We start from the raw sequence: 19130 nt of genomic DNA on the forward strand, positions 1-19130 counted from the left end.
TTTGAGCAGGCTCCAGGAGATGCTGAAGGACAGAGAAGCCTGGCATGCTGCAGTCCACAGGGTCAGAAGGAGTCAGACACGACTGAGCGACTGAACACCACCACCAAATTACTGAATCACTAGCTGTACACTTGAAACTAATGTAACATTGTAAATCAACTATATGTCAATAAACATTTTAAAAGAAGAAAAGAAAATGTAGAGATGACTTTAGGTGCAAAAGAAAAATGCAAGTAACATGAAGCAACTTTTCATGGGCTCTCCCAGAGAGTCTTCCTATGATAGCCCTGGTCTCATTCTGTAGCTTATTATGACAAATGGGTTCTATTTTCTGTTATATGTAAACACAAGTAGATCATCATTATTTGCAAGGCATTTTCTGTTGAAATTATCTTTGGCTATTTTGAGTATAGCTCCAAGTAAGTCCTAGCCTGTAGACTAGGGAGAATAAATTCAACCTTTGTTTCTTAGCTTACTTTTTGTCCCCTTAAAGATGAAAGGGAGTAGTAAAACTGTTTTAAAGGGTGTCATAAAACTGATAATTTCCTTATAAGGATGTACTGCAAGTACTTGTATATTGGTTTCTTTTAGGTCTGGCAGCTATGATTGTGAGTTACTTCTCTTCAGAATTATTTCACCACAAAATAATCTTTTGTACATCATTCGTAATGATCTGTCAGTGTGAAATTTTAGAAAATTGGAAAACATTGCAGAATTCCACTACAAACATATTTAAAACTTTTAGTCATATTTCTTTCTCAAAAATAGTAATGAAGCATACTTGAAATATTTAAAAAGTCAAAGTCATTATAGTATTTTTCCTTTTTAAAAATGAAGTATAGTTTACATAGAATATTACCATATTTTCAGGTGTACGATGTCACTATACTACATTATAATCAGACATTTCTTTTCATTATGAATTGATAACCTCAGGAAGTCTAGTAACCATGTCCCCATGCCAAATTATTACAATATTATATACCATATTCCCTGTGCTGTACAATACATCTGCACATCCCTGTGGCTTATCTGTCTTACAACTGAATATTTCTGTCTGTTAATTCCTTCACCTGTTTTGCCCAGCACCCCACCCATCCCCTTTGAGCACCCCTCATCCCTTCCACTTTGTTCTCAGTATCTATGAGTCTTTGTCTATTTTGTTTAGTTTATTCATTTGTTTTGTTTTTAAAATTCTGCATATAAGTGAAATCACTTGATATTTATCTTTCTCTGACATTTCACTTTAGCATAAAGTGAAATATATATATACACACTATATATATATATACCATATATATATATATATACACACCCTATATATATTTATATAAATATATATACACACACACCACAGCTTCTTTGTTAATTCATCTACTGATGAGAACTCAGGTTTCTTCCACATCTTGACTGTTGTCAATAATGCTACTGTGAACATCGGGGTGCATACATCTTATCAGATTAGTGTTTTCACTTTGAATAAACACCCCGAGGTAGAGCTGTGGCATTGTTGGACCACAGGGTCATTCTATTCTTCACTTTTGGTGGACCTCCATACTATTTTCCATAGTGACTGTAGCAATTTACATCCCACCAGCAGTGCACAAGGATTCCCTTTCCTCTACATCCTTACCAGTACTTGTTATTTTGTGTCTATTTGTTAATAGCCATACTTACAGGTGTGAAGTGATATCTCATTGTGATTTTAATTTGCATTTCCCTGCTGATTAGCTGTCTTGAGCATCTTTTCATGTGTATTTGGCCATCTGTACCCTTTTCTTGGAGAAATGCCTATTCAGGTCCACTTCCCATTTTTTAATTGGATTAATTATTTTTTGATGTTGACTTATATGAATTCTTTGTATATTTTGGATATTAACCTTCTATCAGATACATAATTTACAAATATCTCCTCCCCTCCAGTAGGTTACCTTTTCATTTTGTTTATGGTTTCTTTCAGTATGAAAGCTTTTTAGTTTGATATAGTCCCATTTGTTTATTTTTGGTTTTGTTGCTCTTGCTTGAGGAAAGAGATCCAAAAAATTTCTCCTAGGAGTTTTATGATTTCAGGTCTTACTTTTAAGTCTTTAATCCATTTTGAGTTTATGGTGTAAGACAGTGCTCCAGTTTGATTATTTTGCATGTAACTGTCCAGTTTTCCCATCTCAATTATTGAAGAGACTTTTTCCTCCACTATGTTCTTGGCTTTTTATTTGTAAATTAATTGATCGTGTAAGTGTGTGTTTATTTCTGGGCTGCCTATTCTGTTCCATTGATCTGTGGGTCTATTTTTGTGCCAATACCAAACCAGTCCATCCTAAAAGAAATCAGGCCTGACTCTTCATTGGAAGGACTGATGCTGAACCTGAAACTCCAATACTTTGGCCACACGATGTGAAGAGCTGACTCATTGGAAAAGACCCTGATGCTGGGAAAGATTGAAGGCAGGAGGAGAAGGGGACAACAGAAGATGAGATGCTTGGATGGCATCACCAACTTGATGGACATGAGTTTGAGCAAGCTCCAGGAGTTGGTGATGGACAGGGAAGCCTGGTGTGCTACAGTCCATGGGGTCGCAAAGAGTCAGACACAACTGAGTGACTGAACTGAACTGAACTGCAATGTTTAGGATATTATAGCTTTCTAGTTTGAAATCAGGAAGCAAGATATCTCCAGCTTTCTTCTTCCTCCTTAAGATTGCTTTGACTACTCGGGGTCTTTTGTGGTTCCATATATATTTTAGGATTATGTCTTCCAGTTCTATGAAAAATGCCCTTTGGAATTTTCTTAGAGATTGCATTGTTTCTATAGATTTATTTGGGTAGTATGGACAATTTTAACATTATTAACTCTTTCAATCCCTGATCACAGTGTATCTTTCCATTTATTTGTGTCATCTTCAATCTCTTCCCTGGTGTCTTACAGGTTTTGGATTACAGGTCTTTCACTTCTTGGTTAAAATTATTCCTAGGTATTTTTTTTAAATTTTTGATGCAATATTGTAAATGGGATTGTTTTCTTAATTTCTGTTTCTACTAATTATTATTAGTGTAAAGAAATGCAACAGATTTCTGTACAGTTGACCCTTAAATATTTAGGAAATTAGGAGCACTAACATTCCATGCAGTCAAAAACCTGCATGTAACTTTTAGTCAGCCCTTCATATGTTGGGTTCCTTTGTATCTATATCTGAATTCCACATCCTTGGATTCAGCCAACGGTAGATCTTGTACTATTGACTTTTGAAAACATCTTCATTTAAGCAGACTTGTGCAGTTGAAGCCTGTGTTCCTCAAGGGTAACAGTGTAGTAATTTTATATCCTGTAACCTTATTGACCTCACTGATGAGTCCTGACTGTTTCCCAGTGGTGACTTTGGTTTTCTATATATAGTATGTCATTTGCAGATAGTGACCATTCTTCTTCTCCCTTTGCAATTTGGATGCCTTTTATCTCTTTCTCATATCTAATTGGACTTTCAATACGATATTGAAAAAAAGTGGAGAGAATGGCCATCCTTGTCTCAATCCTAACCTTGTAGGAATACTTTCCACTGTTGAGTGTGATGTTCGCTGTGGGTTTGTCATATGTGGCCTTTCTTATGTTAAGGTATGCTCCCTTTGTCACCACTCTGCAGAGACTTTTTATCATTAATAAATGTTGGATTTTGTCAAATGCTTTTCCTGCATCTATTGAGATCATCACATGATCTTTATCATCTGTTTTGTTAATGTGATGTATCACATTGATTAATTTGCAGATATTGAAACATCCTTGCATCCCAGGGATAAACCATGCTTGATCATGGTGTGTGATCCTTTTCATGTATTACTGAATTCAGTCTATTATAATAATATTTTGCTGAGGATTTTTGCATCAATGTTCATCTGAAATATTGGCCTACAATTTTCATTTCTTAAATGTTTTTATCTGGTTTTGGTATCATGGTAATGCTGTCTTCCTAGAATGAGTTTGGAAGTATTTGTTTTTCTTCAGTATTTTGGGAGTAGTTTCTGAGTGATAGGTATTAACTCTTCTTCAAATGTTGGTAGAATTCACCTGTGAAGACTTCTTGTCCTGAACTCTTGTTTATTGAGGGTTTTGGGATTACTGATTCAATATCATTGCTAGTGAGTGGTCTGTTCACTATGTTTTGATTTCATCTTTGATTTCTTTGTTAAACCGTTGGTTGTTTACTAGCGTATTGTTTTGCCTCCATCTGCTGCTGTTCAGTCGCTTAGTCATGTCTGACTCTTTGTGACCCTATGGACTGCAGCACGCCAGGCCTTCCTGTCCTTCACTATCTTCTGGAGCTTGCTCAAACTCATGTCCATCGAGTTGCTGATGTCATCCAACCATCTCATCCTCTGCCATCCCCTTCTCTTCTTGCCCTCAATCTTTGCCAGCACCAGGGTCTTTTCCAATGAGTCAGCTCTTCGTTGTCAGGTGGCCGAAGTATTGGAGTTTCAGCTTCAGCATCAGTCCTTCCAATGAACATCAAGCACTGATTTCCTTTAGGATGGACTGGTTGGATCTCCTTGCAGTCCAAGGGACTCTCAAGAGTCTTCTCCAACACCATGGTTCAAAACCATCAATTCTTTGGCACTCAGCTTTCTTTATAGTTCAACTCTCACATCCATACACGACTACTGGAAAAACCATAGCCTTGACTAGATGGACCTTTGCTGGCAAAGTAATATCTCTGCTTTTTAATATGCTGTCTAGGTTGGTCATAACTTTCCTTCCAAGGAGTAAGTGTCTTTTAATTTCATGGCTGCAGTCACCATCTGTTGACTTTGGAGCCCAGAAAAACAAAGTCAGCCACTGTCTCCACTGTTTCCCCATCTATTTGCCATGAAGTGATGGGACCAGATACTATGATCTTAGTTTTCTGAATGTTGAGCTTTAAGCCAACTTTCTCACTCTCCTCTTTCACTTTCATCAAGAGGCTCTTTAGTTCTTTTTCACTTTCTGCCATAAGAGTGGTGTCATCTGCATATCTGAAGTTATTGATATGTCTCCCGGCAGTCTTGATTCCAGCTTGTATTTTATGTGATTGGGTGCTCCTAATTTGAGTGTAAGGTGTTGCAAGTGTTGTATTCTTTTATATGATGAATCCTTTTGCCATTATATGATGCCCTCCTTTGTCTTTGTAACAGACTTCTGTCTTCAGTATTGGTACCCCAGCTTTCTTTGTTTCTATTTGCATGGAGATTTTTTTCCCATCCTTCACTGTCAATCTCTGTGTGTCTTTAGGTCTAAAGTGAGTTTCTTGGGGGTCGAAGATAGATGGGTCTTTTTTCAAATCCATTCAGTCACCTGTGTCTTTTGATAGGCACATTTAGTTCATTTACATGTAAAGTAATTATTGATGGGTATACTTAGGTATACTGCCATTTGGTTAATTGTTTCTGTTTTTTTTTTTCTTTAGTTCTTTTCTGTTTTTATTTTCTTCTCTTGTCTCTTCATTTTTTATGTGATAGCTTTCTTTATTCAAATATCTCATTTTTTGTTCATCTCTTATAGATTTTTGGTTTGTACATACCATGAGGTTCATATATAACAACCTCTATATATAGCAGTCTATTTTTAAGTTGATGTTTGCTTAAGTTGAAGGACACTCAAAAAGTCCTATATTTTAATTCCCTCAACCATGTTTTATGTTTATGGAATCATATTTTGCATCTTTTAATATTGTGTATCACTTAACTGTTTTAGATATTCTGATTTCCCTGCTTTTGTCTTTAAACATCATACTAGGTTTTAGTTGGTTGACCCACTACCTTTACTATATGCTTGCCTGCCACAGTGATTTTTTTTTCATAATTTTCTTATTTCTAGTGATGACCTTTTTTTTTTTTTTTAAACTATTTAAAGAAGTCCCTTTAGCATTTCTTATTAGATTGGTTTAGTGGTGAAGGACTCTTTTAGCTTTCGTTTGTCTGGAAACTCTCTCTCCTTCATTTCTGAATGCTAACCTCTCAGGGTAGAGTATTTTGATAGTAATTTTTTTCCTTTCAGTACTTCGCACCAGTCCCTTCTGACCTATAAAGTTTCTGTTGTAAAATCAGCTGAGAGTCTTGTCTTATGAAAGTCCCTTTGTGTATAACTATTTGCTTTTCTCTTGCTGTTTTTAATATGCTCTTTTCAATTTTTGACATTTTAATTATAATGTCAACTGGATTCATCTTGATTGTGATTCTTTGTTTCCTGGACTTGGATGTTTATTTCCTTCACTAGGTTGGGGAAATTTTCAGGCATTATTTTTTTTAATATATTCTCTGTCAGTTTATCCTCTGTCTTCTCCTTCTACAACCCCTATAATGTAAATGGTGGTATGCTTGTTGTTGTCCCAGACGTCCCTTAAACTATCCTAATTTTTTTCTTTTTTTTGGTTTCTTTTTTCTACTCCTATTGGGTGATTTCCACTACTGTGTCCTCCAGATCACTGATCCATTTTTCTGTATTCTCTAATCTGTCATCGATTCATTCCAGTCTGTATTTCATTTCATATTCAGTATTCTTCAGTTCCTGTTGCTTTAAAAAAAAATTTTTTTTTTCTATCTCTTTATGGATGTTCTCACTGAGTTAGGCCATTTGTCTTCAGAGTTCAGTGAGCATCTCTGAGACTATTGCTTTGAACTCTTTATCTGGAAAATTTGTTATCTCCATTTCATTTAGTTCTTTTTCTGAGGTTTTTGTCTTTTTCTTTCATGCAGAAGGGCAGAAGGTATTCTTTCATCTCTTCACTTTGCCTAAATCTATATGTCTCTTTCTATGTATTAGGTATAATAGCTACATCTCCCAGATTTGAAAGAACAGTCTTATGTACAAGATGTCCTGTGGAGCTGAGTGGCACAGTCCCCTCTGGTCACCAGAGTCAGCTGTTCCCGGGGTATCTCCTGTGTGGGTCACGTGTGTCCTCCTGTTGTGACTGGGCTGTGATGGCTGCAGGTTCCCTCATGTGTGGGTTGACTCCCTGGATCAGGGGCTGCTTTGGAGGGGTGCTGGGGCAGCCTGCTGTGGAAGGATGGGGAGGGAGGTGCTTTACAGTAGGCAGCAAGGGCAGGTCCTCTGGGGAATGCTGGGGAAGGGATGCATGGTATTAGCTAGGTTGATAGAGAATAACAGAAGTACCAGGCCAGCTAGGTAGAAGGAGAGTGAAAAAGAATGATGTCTGCCAGCAGTTCTGACCCCAGAGAAGCTCCACCAGATCCCTGTCCCCCAGCACCTGCCATAAATTAGTCAAAGGATCTCCTTCTCATATGACCCAGGAGCTTTTCAAGCTGCCGCATCTGTTCTGGGACTTGGAGCGAATGTAACCCCACTGGTTTTCAAAGCCAAAGCTCATCTTCCCAGTGTAGGGCCTCAGGCTGGGAATCTTGACGTGGGGCTCACACCCCTCACTCCTCAGGGGGCACCTCTCCAGCTGTGATACCCCTCCCCCTGGTGGGTCTTCACACTGGGGATGAGAATTATAACCAGATTGCTTCTCTGCCCCTGTGTAGCCTTTTCCTTTTGTCCTGAATTGTAGAAAATCTGTCTTGCTAGTTTTCAGGTTGTTTTCAGAGATGGTTGTTCCCTATGCAGTTGTGATTTGATGTGTCCATGAGAGGGGATGAGCTCAGGATCGTTCTAATCTTCCATCTGGATCTGGAACCTCATTATAGTATTTTTCTGCAGTCAGAATCAGCCAAACATGAAAAGGCAAGGTTAGTGAATGACCGGCAATGCTAACCTGTTGGTGCCCCCTAGTGGTAAGCCTTAAATTGCCAGAGTCCTCTCGAGCACTGAACTTTGGGGAATGAGGTAGAGGAAGGCAAGGTGAAAAGATGTTAAAAAAAGAAGAAAGACACAGGGAAAAAAGTCCTCAAAATGAAAGAAAACAAAAATTGAGTCTTGGAAAATAATTGACTTCATTTATTTTGCGACTTTCAGGAATGAGCTCTGAAAAGTCATGAAAATTTGTTTTAGTCCCAGCACTGAGCTGTGTGCGCGTGCTTAGTTGCTCAGTCAAGTCTGACTCTCTGTGACCCCGACTGTAGCCCCCCCCACCAGGCTCCTCTGTTCATGGGGATTCTCCAGGCAAGAATACTGGAGTGGGTTGCCATTTCCTCCTCCAAGGGAGCTTCCTGACCCAAGGATCGAACCCAGGTCTCCCACATTGCAGGCAGATTCTTTACCATCTGAGCCACCGAGAAAGCTTGAGCTAAGTGCTGGTAAGAACTCACTGACATAATATACCAACCACAGAGCTAAGTTCTGTTATTTTTCATCAGGTATAAGATGGGGACACTGAGATTCTAATTTAAATATCTGGCCTGGAGTCAATCAGTATGAGATGAAGGGCTGACTGGTCCAGAGTCCAAACTTTCAACTGCTTCTATTCTGGCCTTTATTAATAATCATTTATAATGTCTGTAGCTAATAAGAATGATACTGTCAACATATGTTTTGTATTCATTGCATCTTTAGGAATGAGCAAATAACTTCTTGATATAATAGAAGAAAACTTTATATACTTCTAATATTTTGATAACTGTATGATAATAAATATCTGTAAAATTCTGTAGAAAGGTTGAAATTTTTGATTTAAAAATTCCACTAGTTGATTAGATTTGCTTTTGTACATTGAAATTATTGCATTACTTAACAGCAGATTTGATACAAAAGTCAACAACCATACCATCAGCAGTGCACCCAATCTAGTTAGAGTTGACCCAAGATGCTCTAACTTCAGGAGCTAAATATTCCATTGCATGTGGAAAAGTATAAAGTGATATCTTGTCTTTTCTAAGTAATGCATCATGGACATATTTCCTTCATTATGAAGTGGTCTCTAGGAAATAGGCGCCAAACCCTTTATTCTAAACCATGCATTTCTATTTTTAATGACTTTTTTGTTATACATAATGGTTTAATGGTTACAAAGAAGCTTCTAGAACATTTTTTCATGTCAGCATTCTTTCACCACAGCATTACACAGGATTTTCCATTTGATTTTCTGCTCTTCTTCAAGCCCAAACTGAAATCGTAGAACTGGAAGAAACATGTTCCTTTATTCTCACCAAATAAAATTCTTGCTTCTGTTTTACTTATACATGCTCACAGTAGCCTGAACCCAAAACCACACAGGCTGAATTCGAAATACAAAATAGTTTGCTTGGAAAAACATTTACCCTATGAAGTAATTGTTACTAAATACTTTTGAATCAACAAACTGGTAACACTCAAATGGTTTTGAATAATATTTCTAATGTGAAATTGGCAAACTTTAGTCAATTTCAGTGAATGTATTGGGAGACCCAGGAAAATATTGTCTAGGAGAATTTTATTAATTAATATAACTCTGAGTGATTTCAGTTCTTCTCATGAACCTCTCTCTCATCAGTTTTTTATTCTTTGCATGCTTGTGGTATTATATTAGTTTTGCCAAGTATTGCTTTTATTAATTGTTTTACATTTTATTTTTAATATTATATGGTATTATGTGTTTTGCTTGGTATTTATGAAGTATTTAGTAATTCTTGATACAGTTGAACTAGAAGATATTATGACTTCTTTTCATATCTTTGACTGAATGTATTCATGTTTGACTAATTTATGAAGACAGGCAATAGGAAAAGGAATCTATTTTTCTTAATCTGAAATCCCCCCAAATACACTCAATATTAGATATTGGATATGTTGAAATAAAGTAAGATTTGTGGGTATGTCCTAATGTAGACCATGCTTAGTATTAGAATTATTCAGATCAAAGGTATTAAATCCAGGGACTGAAATGGGTGGAATGGGGGCTCTTAAGACCTTCTAGGAGGTGATGCCTGGGTGCTGCTCAGGGATGTTTGGGCATAGTTTTGTTTTTCCTTCAGAGTGAAAATGTAGCCTTGCTGACAGTGGGGTTGCCTGCAGAGACAGCAGTAACTAATAACTACTAATACAGATTGTGTAAGAGCATAGAGATTTGAACAGGGATGAAACCTTAAGTGACAACAGTTTCTATGCAGCGCAAAATTCAGCTTCTCAGGTCTGATGGTATCAGGGCAATTGTAGGATCTTGTTAGGAATTCTTGGGGCCAAGCAACACAGCACTGACGCTGCTGAAGAACTATGTAAGTCCACCTTGCATCTGGTAAGAGTTTACAGACAGATTTTATTTGAATTTTATTTAAATTCAGACCTTTGTCATTTTACTGAATTGGTGTGAGTGTGTATTTGAGTGGGATTTGGTTCTGGATGGTTTCATGCTGAAACATGGTTCTATTCATGAAACATGAAGTGGACTTTAACTGATTGCTTTGAGAGTGTGCATTTTCTGCCTTACAAGTATACAGTTCACATCACTCTATCTCCTTTATAATCATCGCTCAATTATTTACTTTTGATTTCCCTTTAAAGTGCTAATGGGCATACTGTGCTCATGTATTATAATGTTACTTTGAATTTTTATATTGTTTTATTCATTCTCTAGTTAGTATGTTTATAAAGACTTGTGTTTTCAACTGGTGTGTGAGCCCCTTGTTGATGGTCGCCGCTCTCATACAACTTTTGTTCTCCGCAAAGTGTGAACTGAATTGAGCCAAATAGAATCAAACTGAATTCCACTTTATGGAATTTAAGTTTGGGTTTTAAAACTAGAACTGTGTGCTGTATCTTGCACCATAATTGTGGCTACCGCATGGACAAATGTTAAGAGTCAAGATGTGAACATCAAAACAATGGCAGACCCTCCCTGCAGTAGAAAATACTTGATTTCATTGTCCTGATTTATGGAGGACCACTGCTGTTTTTTGAAAGCCTTGAGGATGCAGAGGGTTTCAGAGAAATACTGATGGTGCTCAATTTCCCTATCTTCCAAATTCCTTTTTTTGCCAGAGTCAATACATATACATAAAAACAAATGTTATCCATTTGTTCAATTGAAGTGTCATCAAGAAAGGAGCTAGGAAGAAATAAATATTGATTGGTACCATCACTGTTCAATAAATATGTGTGATAAATGATCATTTTGGTAAATGCGTCGAATGATGATAGAACTACTTTCCTATTAATAAATGTGCTCACATTATTATTAAAGTTAGACAATTAGCATTAATTTTCTCTGAATCTTGCTATAGAACTTGTACATTTGGGTCAAACCAGGTGAATGAATTATCTTTCTTTCTCTCTTTGTGTCTCTCCACAAACTGGTCTGCATATGCTCCACAATTTTCTCAGCAAGGAAGTCATCAGGAGAAAGATAGCTGTATCTTACATAAGGAGTTAAGTTCCTGGGTGTTTCAAGGCTCAGTTTGAAGGAAATTATTTAGTTTCATTAGGTTTTAGTTATGGTTGAGAAACTGTGAGGGCCTTTGGACCTGTTTTGTTGAATTTGAGCTCCTATGATTTGACAGTGTTTTTGCATTAATCATTATAAGTAAAGTAAGAAAGTGTTCAAGTGAAATATCCTTATTTTATCACTTAAGTTGCTCTGAAAGAAGAGCCAAGGTTAATATCCTCATAGTTTCTTTTCTTGAGTCTGTATTTAAAACTATAAATATCAGTACATGTTCATATAATATTAAATCCCATAAATTTTTTCTTTTCCAAAATTTAATTCCTATAAATAGCAGTTTCATACTGTCAAGAGCTATGCTTGATGATTTGTATCATTTGCAAGTTAAAAGTCCCATTTTGGCCTATTCTTCTTTAATGATACTGTCTAAATTTCTTAAATTAAAAATCTACTTTATTTCTTTTTAGGGAATCCCAGGATTTCCTGGAAACCAAGGATTAATGGGACAAAAAGTAAGTACGACTGAAAGTTGAAAGATTTGGTCCTGGGGTCTGTTTATGAAAAGGGCAAAGTGGTGATGTCTCTACATAGAATATATTTTGTCACATTTATGGCAATAGTATGGTTCAAATATGATATAATTTTGGAAGCTATTATTTTGACCTTACAACTTGTTTTTCTGGTTTTATACAGGTAGTATAAATTTGAATTTACACACATGCTTTCCATTTTACTTGGTTACTTTCTGTCTTGTTCTCTTAGACCATCCTTTCAGGGCAAGTTTTCTACTTCCTGAACTATATCTTTAGAAATTCCTTTAGTACAAATATCTTGATTGTATATGTTCAGTTTTTATGTAATTACTTCCCTGGTGGCTCAGATGGTAAAAGCGTCTGCCTACAGTGCAGGAGACCTGGGTTCGATCCCCGGGTTGGGAGGATCCCCTGGAGAAGAAAGTGGCAACCCACTCCAGTATACTTGCCTGGAAAATTCCATGGACAGAGGAGCCAGGTAGGCTACAGTCCATGGGGTGGCAAAGAGTCAGACACAACTGAGTGACTTCACTTCACTTATTTTACTCTTGTGTTTGAGAAAGGATTTTTGTAGGGTATACAATTCAGGGTTAATGATTATTTCCTCTTGATACATTGAAGTTTTTCTACTATCATTTCCTGGCTTCCATGGTTAACTATGAAAAATCTGCTCTTGTTTCTAATCATCATTCTTTTGCAGTGATCTGTCCCTTCTTTTGGCATTCTTTAAGGTATTTTATTTGTTTTTAGTGTTCTTAAAGCTCAGTGCAGTGTGTCTCAATATGGATTTGCCTGTATTCATCTTGGTGGGAATTCAGTTTTCTTCCTGGCTCTCTGTAGGTATTTATATTAGGTCTGAATGACGTGGGCTGTTAATCTCCAAGTTACTTCTCTTCATTCTCCACTTTTCCCTCTTTCTAGAAAAGCTAGTTAGACGTATCTCATTCCTTCTAACTTTGTCCTCTCCATCTCTAAATTGCTTACTTTCGTATCCTTGATCCTTAAATTCTGGTTAATGTTTTGGTTATGTTTTCCAGTTTATTTTCTATCTATTCTTCCTTTACTCTGTCTAACCTGCTGTTTAAACCATCAGTTGATACAAAAATACAAGAAATCATATTTTTCATTTTAGAATTTCAAATTTTAATGATATCTTTTTACTCTTTTTTCTTGAGGTACAGCTGATTTACAGTGTTGTGTTAGTTTCAAATATACAGCAAAGTCATTCAGTTTTACTTATATATATATATGTATATATATATATATATATGTATATATATATATATGTATATAACTGAATGACTTTTTGGATTCTTTTTCCTTATGTGATGTGAAAGTTGCTTAGTTGTGTCCAACTCTTTGTGATCCCATGGACTATACAGTCCATGGAATTCTCCAGGCCAGAATACTGGAATGGGTAGCAGTTCCCATCTCCAGGGGATCTTCCCAACCCAGGGATCAAACCCAGGTCTCCCACATTGTAGGAAGATTCTTTACCAGCTGAGCTACCAGAGAAATATTAAATATAGTTCTCTGTGCTAATAGCGTCTTTTTATTCTTGATAGCCTCTTATTCTGTTTTCAGTTCTAATCGTCTTTGATGATTCTGTTCTTTCATTTGTAAAGATTTCAGAGAATAGCTCTGAATTCAGTTTCTAGCCATTCTAACATCTGCAGTTCATTGTTATTTCTCTTGATTCTCTTGTCTTGGTGGTTTTCTGCTTCCCTTGTCTTGATTGTTGATTCTGAGCTCATTGCTTCATCCTAGCTGGCAGGCATCCTGTCAGCCTAGCTGAGGCGTGGGGAGCCTAGCTGCCTCCTGCTGGCAGGCCTGTGTACCCCTTCAGCCCGCTGTGAGAGTCTTAAGCCTTTGTAGGTGTTAAAGACTCCTGCCCTCTCCCTGTGGCTGCCCAGTGTTCGGTTTCCGAAAAGCTGAGCATGTACCCTCCACACCCCCAGCCCTCTGGTTTCCTGCATCTCTATCTCTGATGAGGTTTCTGCACAGTTCCAAGTCTTCATAATTATAGTTGTAATCCAGAGTATATTTTATTAAAATAAAGGATCTTTGAAGACTTCCCCTACTTCTCATAAGGCCAGCACTCTCTCAAAGAGGATGAGGGCTTTTGTTCTTGATTCGGAGAATCTCTTGGAGCATAAGGTCAACCACAATCCCCAAAGTTGAAATCTAAATGCTATGATTTGCTCAGTCATGTCCAACTCTGTGACACCAGGGACTGTAGCCTGTCAGGCTCCTCTGTCCATGGAATTTTCCAGGCAAGAATACTGGAGTAGGTTCCCATTTCCTTCTCCAGAATGCTTTGCTAGGAAATTCCTAATGATGAATTGGTAATTTGCAATTTTAAACTTTATCTGTATTTGATTTTTAGGGAGACATTGGGCCTCCAGGACCGCTAGGGAAGAAAGGCGCTCCGGGAATACCTGTACGTTAGTGTCATTCTTTGGGGTGTTGAAATAGTGTTGCTATGTACCAAGAGTTCTCATTCTGAACCTCACACAATGCAAGTGTTCAGCAACGAGATGCACAGGCTCCACAACTGCCAATCCATTTGTATGAAAAAGATTTTGTCCATTTTTATAGAGAATAGACTTCTTCAGCTTCTGAAAAAGTTGGCTATCCAAGAAAAGATCAAGAACTCTTACTGTAGCTAAACCAGAAAACAAATACTCCAGCTCTTTATTTAAAAAAATAAAAACAAAAAAACTGAGCACCACAAAAAGGTCTAAAAATAAATGTCCTTTTTTATTTTTTAGATAATTTACAAATTTATTTATACAAATGAGGAAGAATACATTCAGAGCAGATAGTATAGGAAGATCCTGATTTAATGAGAAAATAATTTTGGAAGTTGTGGGAGTAAAGGGACATATGAGTTTGCTACTAAAAGTTATGAAAATCCTATGGTATATAAGACTCCATAAAAAATTTCTGAAAGTTATTACTAAAAGTGATGTGGATTTTAACCTATGAATCAAATTGCCTCTAACAGCTTTTTCTTTGAGTAAAAAATATCTGATAGTTTCTGACTTTTCTTTTAATTATTTAAGTTTAAAAAGCAGGTATTTACCTTGTGAAATGATTTGATAAAATTTTGGTGAAAGACTTGAATGGAATATTCTTCCTCTACCTCCATCATCATGACCAAATTATTTTTTCATTGAAATATTAAACTTAATTATTTATCAGTATTTAAGTTAGTCTCCAGAAAATGAAAGTATTGATTAGAACTTCACTGAACTTAAAAAATAAGTATATTAAAAAAAAAAAAAAGTATATTTAATATTTCTAATATTTGAAACACTATGCTATGAGTAGTATATTTTAAATTTTATAGTTGTGATAACAGCCTAAATTGATAGCAAAGCATAGTAGTGATGAAATGGTATTTTCAGTGTGACTATATTGAGATTCCATTTTCTGATAATGCTAACTGAACATTTTTGCTTATCACATTTTCCTTGCTATGATAAAGAGAAAGCAAATGTTTTTAATACATATAATAGTATTTAAATTGAATCTAAATTAAATTATTTCCTTGTTGCTAGGGTAGTTATTCAGTGTTTGTAACTTACAAATTATTATATTCAGAGAATTTATTAGATTTTAACACTTTAAAAACATTATTCAAGAAAATAAAAAATGTAAGTAAAATTGACCAAAATAATATCTAGGAAGAAATTTAAATGTTGATCATCATGAGAAAAGGAAGAAAGTGAGAGCGTTGGAAAAATAAACTTTTCTTTACAGTTGTTTTTTACTAGCTTTCTAGTAATTTTTGCTATTGGTAGGTGATGTAAGCAACCAGTTATAAGGGCTTTGCTGGCCTTCATGTTATCTTGCATAACTTGATTCTTTATTCTCCTTTATTTGGTTGTGTGAAGGGAAGTTTCCGGTATGTTGCATTATACTTTAGTGGATTAATTATTATGGGACTGTATAACTTGAAAATTGATCGACTGCTGTTTAATATTCTTCTCTAAATTGCTCTTGCAATTCCCACTTAAAATGTAGGGTTTGATGGGAAGCGATGGCTCGCCAGGTCAGCCTGGAGCCCCAGGATCTAAGGTAAAGAAAATGAATTTAATAAGACTGAGGACTGTGCAAAATGACCATTGATGTACTTTGGTCAGAGTTTTCCTTACACTGATATTATTTTGAATGTGCTGTGAATCTATAAACAAGCACTGAAGGAATGAAGTCTTAGGTGAAAACGAGGCACATAAAGCACAGTAATGTGAAGGAGCCCTAGTTTAAGCCGGAAAGAGTCCCGGAGCCTCGTGACAGCGCTCTGTCCGCATGGGTAGCCCCGCGCACTGAGGAGCACCCGAATTCTAAGCAGCCCAGAGCTCAAGCCACTGTCTAGAGCATCCGTAGTTATGAGGGAGGGAACTTTACCAACTTCCAAGCCCTCCTTTGGTATTTTATTTTGTGGAATATATATGGAATTTTTATTTGTAAAATGCCTGATAATGAGTTGTATTACGCGTTTCCTCCCTGAGGACTGGGTGTAAGTTGGCATGTTCTCTTAACTTCCACATTTAAAAAAGTAAGGCAAGCTTGACAAATATATTGAGATTTCAGGTGATGCTGGTTTTAAGTTAGAACTGAAATTCTTTGAGTTTCATGGTTCAACCATTTTCTAGGTGTACCGAGTCAGGTGCTAAGAGAATTTTTCTTTCTTTCTTTCTTTTTTTTTTTATTAGAGGATCAGATTGGGTACCTTCTGGCTTGACTTAAGAAACTATTCTTGACTATTTAATGAGTAGATTCTAGGATAGCTTTCTGAAAGAAAGTGATGGAATCTGCTCTTTTGAGAGTATTCATCCTTGAACAAGACCAGGGAAATAGATCCTGGCATACAACGTGAGTTGTATGACCTAATCTATTCTACTTTTAATTTCTAAAGTACCTAGAGAAAGAGATGGGATAAAATGTCGTGGGAGTCCAGTGAGTCAGGAAAAGTAGCTGCCCGATTACCAGGGGTGAACTCTGAAGGTCCTTGGAACATTGTGGGTCCCAGCAGTACTAAATGTGCCCCTGCCAAATGGACCTTCTCCATCATTTCTCAAGGTCATTTTGTAAGGAAAGTAGAGTATTTGTATGCTCCTTAAATAACTGGGATACAATGGACTCTCCCATGATTCTGGATGCTCTAATTCTTAAGAATTGCAGCCTAAGATTTTATCAGCTTTTTAAAATGAGCCACTTCCCATCATTGGCTCACTCTGAGCTGGAGATCAATTAAATCTGTTGGACTTTCCATAAAAGATTTTTGAGCAATGTATTTGTGGCATCCACCCCTTGGGCAGGTCTGCTGATACGGCTGGCGAGTCAAGCGATTCTAACATCCTAGTTTGTTTTTACATAAATTACTATGAAGTTTGATTTTCCTCATCTTGTACAATTTTAAAAATAGATTCAAGATGTTAAAATAGATTTTTAGCATCTATTTTTGAATCTATTTTGTTTCAAATAGACTCAAGATGTTAAAATTATACCTCTAAAATGTAATCTTTTTGGTGAAATGTTTGACCTTATTTTCATGCAGTGTATTAGCTCAGGTCTTAGAATGTTTTTCTGCCAAGCACCAGACAGGACATGTTTTGGTCTTTGAGGGCCATATAGCTTCTGATGCAGTCACTCAGCCCTGCTCTTAGAATGTAGAAGCAGCCACTGTGTGGGTAGACTCACATTCCTGCACAACTTTATTTATAAAAACAGGCATTGGGCTGACTTAGCCTGCAGGTCATAGCTTATCTGCCTCTGTATCAGGAGTCTCCAACCTCTGGGCCTAGGTACCAGCCTGTTAGGAACTGGGCCACATAACAGGAGGTGAGGGGTGGGGGAGCAGTGAAGCTTCATCTGATGCTCCCCATCACTCCACATCACTTGTGTTACCGCCTGGACCATCCCCTCCCCAGTCTGTGGAAACCTTGTCTTCCACGAAACCAGTCCCTGATGCCAAGAACTTTGGGGACTGCTGCTCTATATTACTGTATCTCTCTGGTTTTGTCAACTAATATATCTGGGAACAGTGCCTACAATATCAACGGACATAAGGTCAAGAGTAGGATAATAACGCTGTTGCAAGCAAGTCCGGTATGATGCTGAGACCCTGTGTAGATCTTCAGAGAACTTCCAATTTCAACTATAATATTTCTTTTTAGAATAGGTGTTGAACCACATGTAAGTCTTTTTTACCATACCAGATTCCAGTTTTATAAAATATTATCTAAATGACATCAAAGTGCATTAACATAATCAAGTCATGTAGCTTTCAGCCAGTCCTGTCACCCCTGTGAGTTTCAACATGAGCATTTGTAAAATTAGAAATTTTAAGGAACCTTGATGCTATGGTATAATCATGCTGTTAATGTGACAAATGCTTTAATTAAGTGCAAATATTAAGTTCATGTGGTTCTCAACATGAGCTGAGAATGAAGGTGGTTCCCTTTACTGATCACTACACCCGCCCTGACTCTGGGTGGTCATCACCTCCTCTCCCGGGTGTCACACCAACCTCTTTAATAACAGGGTTTTGCCAGACATGGACAGGGTTATGATTTCAGGTGTCAGAGCATATTTGAAAGCCGGAACCGCGTCTGACAATCCCTCCTGATGAACCGGAGGCGGGTTGTCTCTTTTTGTAACCAATCCTGTTTTCCTGTCTTACATGCTTTGGTCTAATAAGTTGGTTTTGCTTTCCAAGTGTCTGTTAGCAAGGACTGTACTGGAATTCTAAAAAAGCATGCAAACTAAATGTTATCTGATTCATGTTTCTTCCAAAAGCCACTCAAAAGTGCATTTGAGGCTAATTTTCTTTCCTTAAGTTACATACTGAAAATGAGCTCTACAGAGAAAGTAAAACAGGGAAGGATGATTTCCAGCCTAGAGGATGCTATTAAGATACATGGGTCTGGCCTCTGCAACACAGACCTAGCTGATTAGGGCTGGTCCCTAAAGATTTTTTTTACTTGGAGCTACCAGCTTCAAACAGGCTCATTGAAGACTTTATAAATATGCAGACTCACTTCCTTGCTTAAAATTGTTTTTTTTTTTTTTTAATAAGAAGACCTAACATATAGATTCTATTTTTTAAACAATTGGAAAGTTGAAACTGTATAAAAATTGTTTAAAATATGTTCCTTTAAATGTCTTGTGACTAAATATATATATGGTGACTAAATTCAAAATTTAAAATGATTTTGATGCATTGACAGGGAAATAAAGGTGAACCTGGACTTCAAGGGCTGCCTGGGGCTTCTGGTCTCAAGGTAATTCATTGTGTTTTGACGCATTTGGAA

General features: G+C 36.9%; 1 protein-coding gene and 1 non-coding gene across 5 annotated transcripts in view; both read left to right on the forward strand.

The window, feature by feature from the left end:
* Positions 1-19130, forward strand: part of COL21A1 (collagen type XXI alpha 1 chain) — a 213726-nt gene that overhangs the window by 178130 nt on the left and 16466 nt on the right. For all 4 annotated transcript variants that reach the window (XM_043449847.1, XM_043449846.1, XM_043449849.1 and 1 more), the window contains 4 exons: positions 11743-11787; positions 14195-14248; positions 15838-15891; positions 19047-19100. In XM_043449847.1, the coding sequence (XP_043305782.1) occupies positions 11743-11787; positions 14195-14248; positions 15838-15891; positions 19047-19100 (207 nt within the window). The remainder of the gene's footprint in view (positions 1-11742; positions 11788-14194; positions 14249-15837; positions 15892-19046; positions 19101-19130) is intronic.
* Positions 12141-12213, forward strand: TRNAC-ACA. Its single transcript has one exon. It is a non-coding gene; the product is annotated as a tRNA-Cys (tRNA).

The sequence above is a fragment of the Cervus canadensis genome, chromosome 28, assembly GCF_019320065.1.
Source record: "Cervus canadensis isolate Bull #8, Minnesota chromosome 28, ASM1932006v1, whole genome shotgun sequence".
Lineage (NCBI taxonomy): Eukaryota > Metazoa > Chordata > Mammalia > Artiodactyla > Cervidae > Cervus > Cervus canadensis.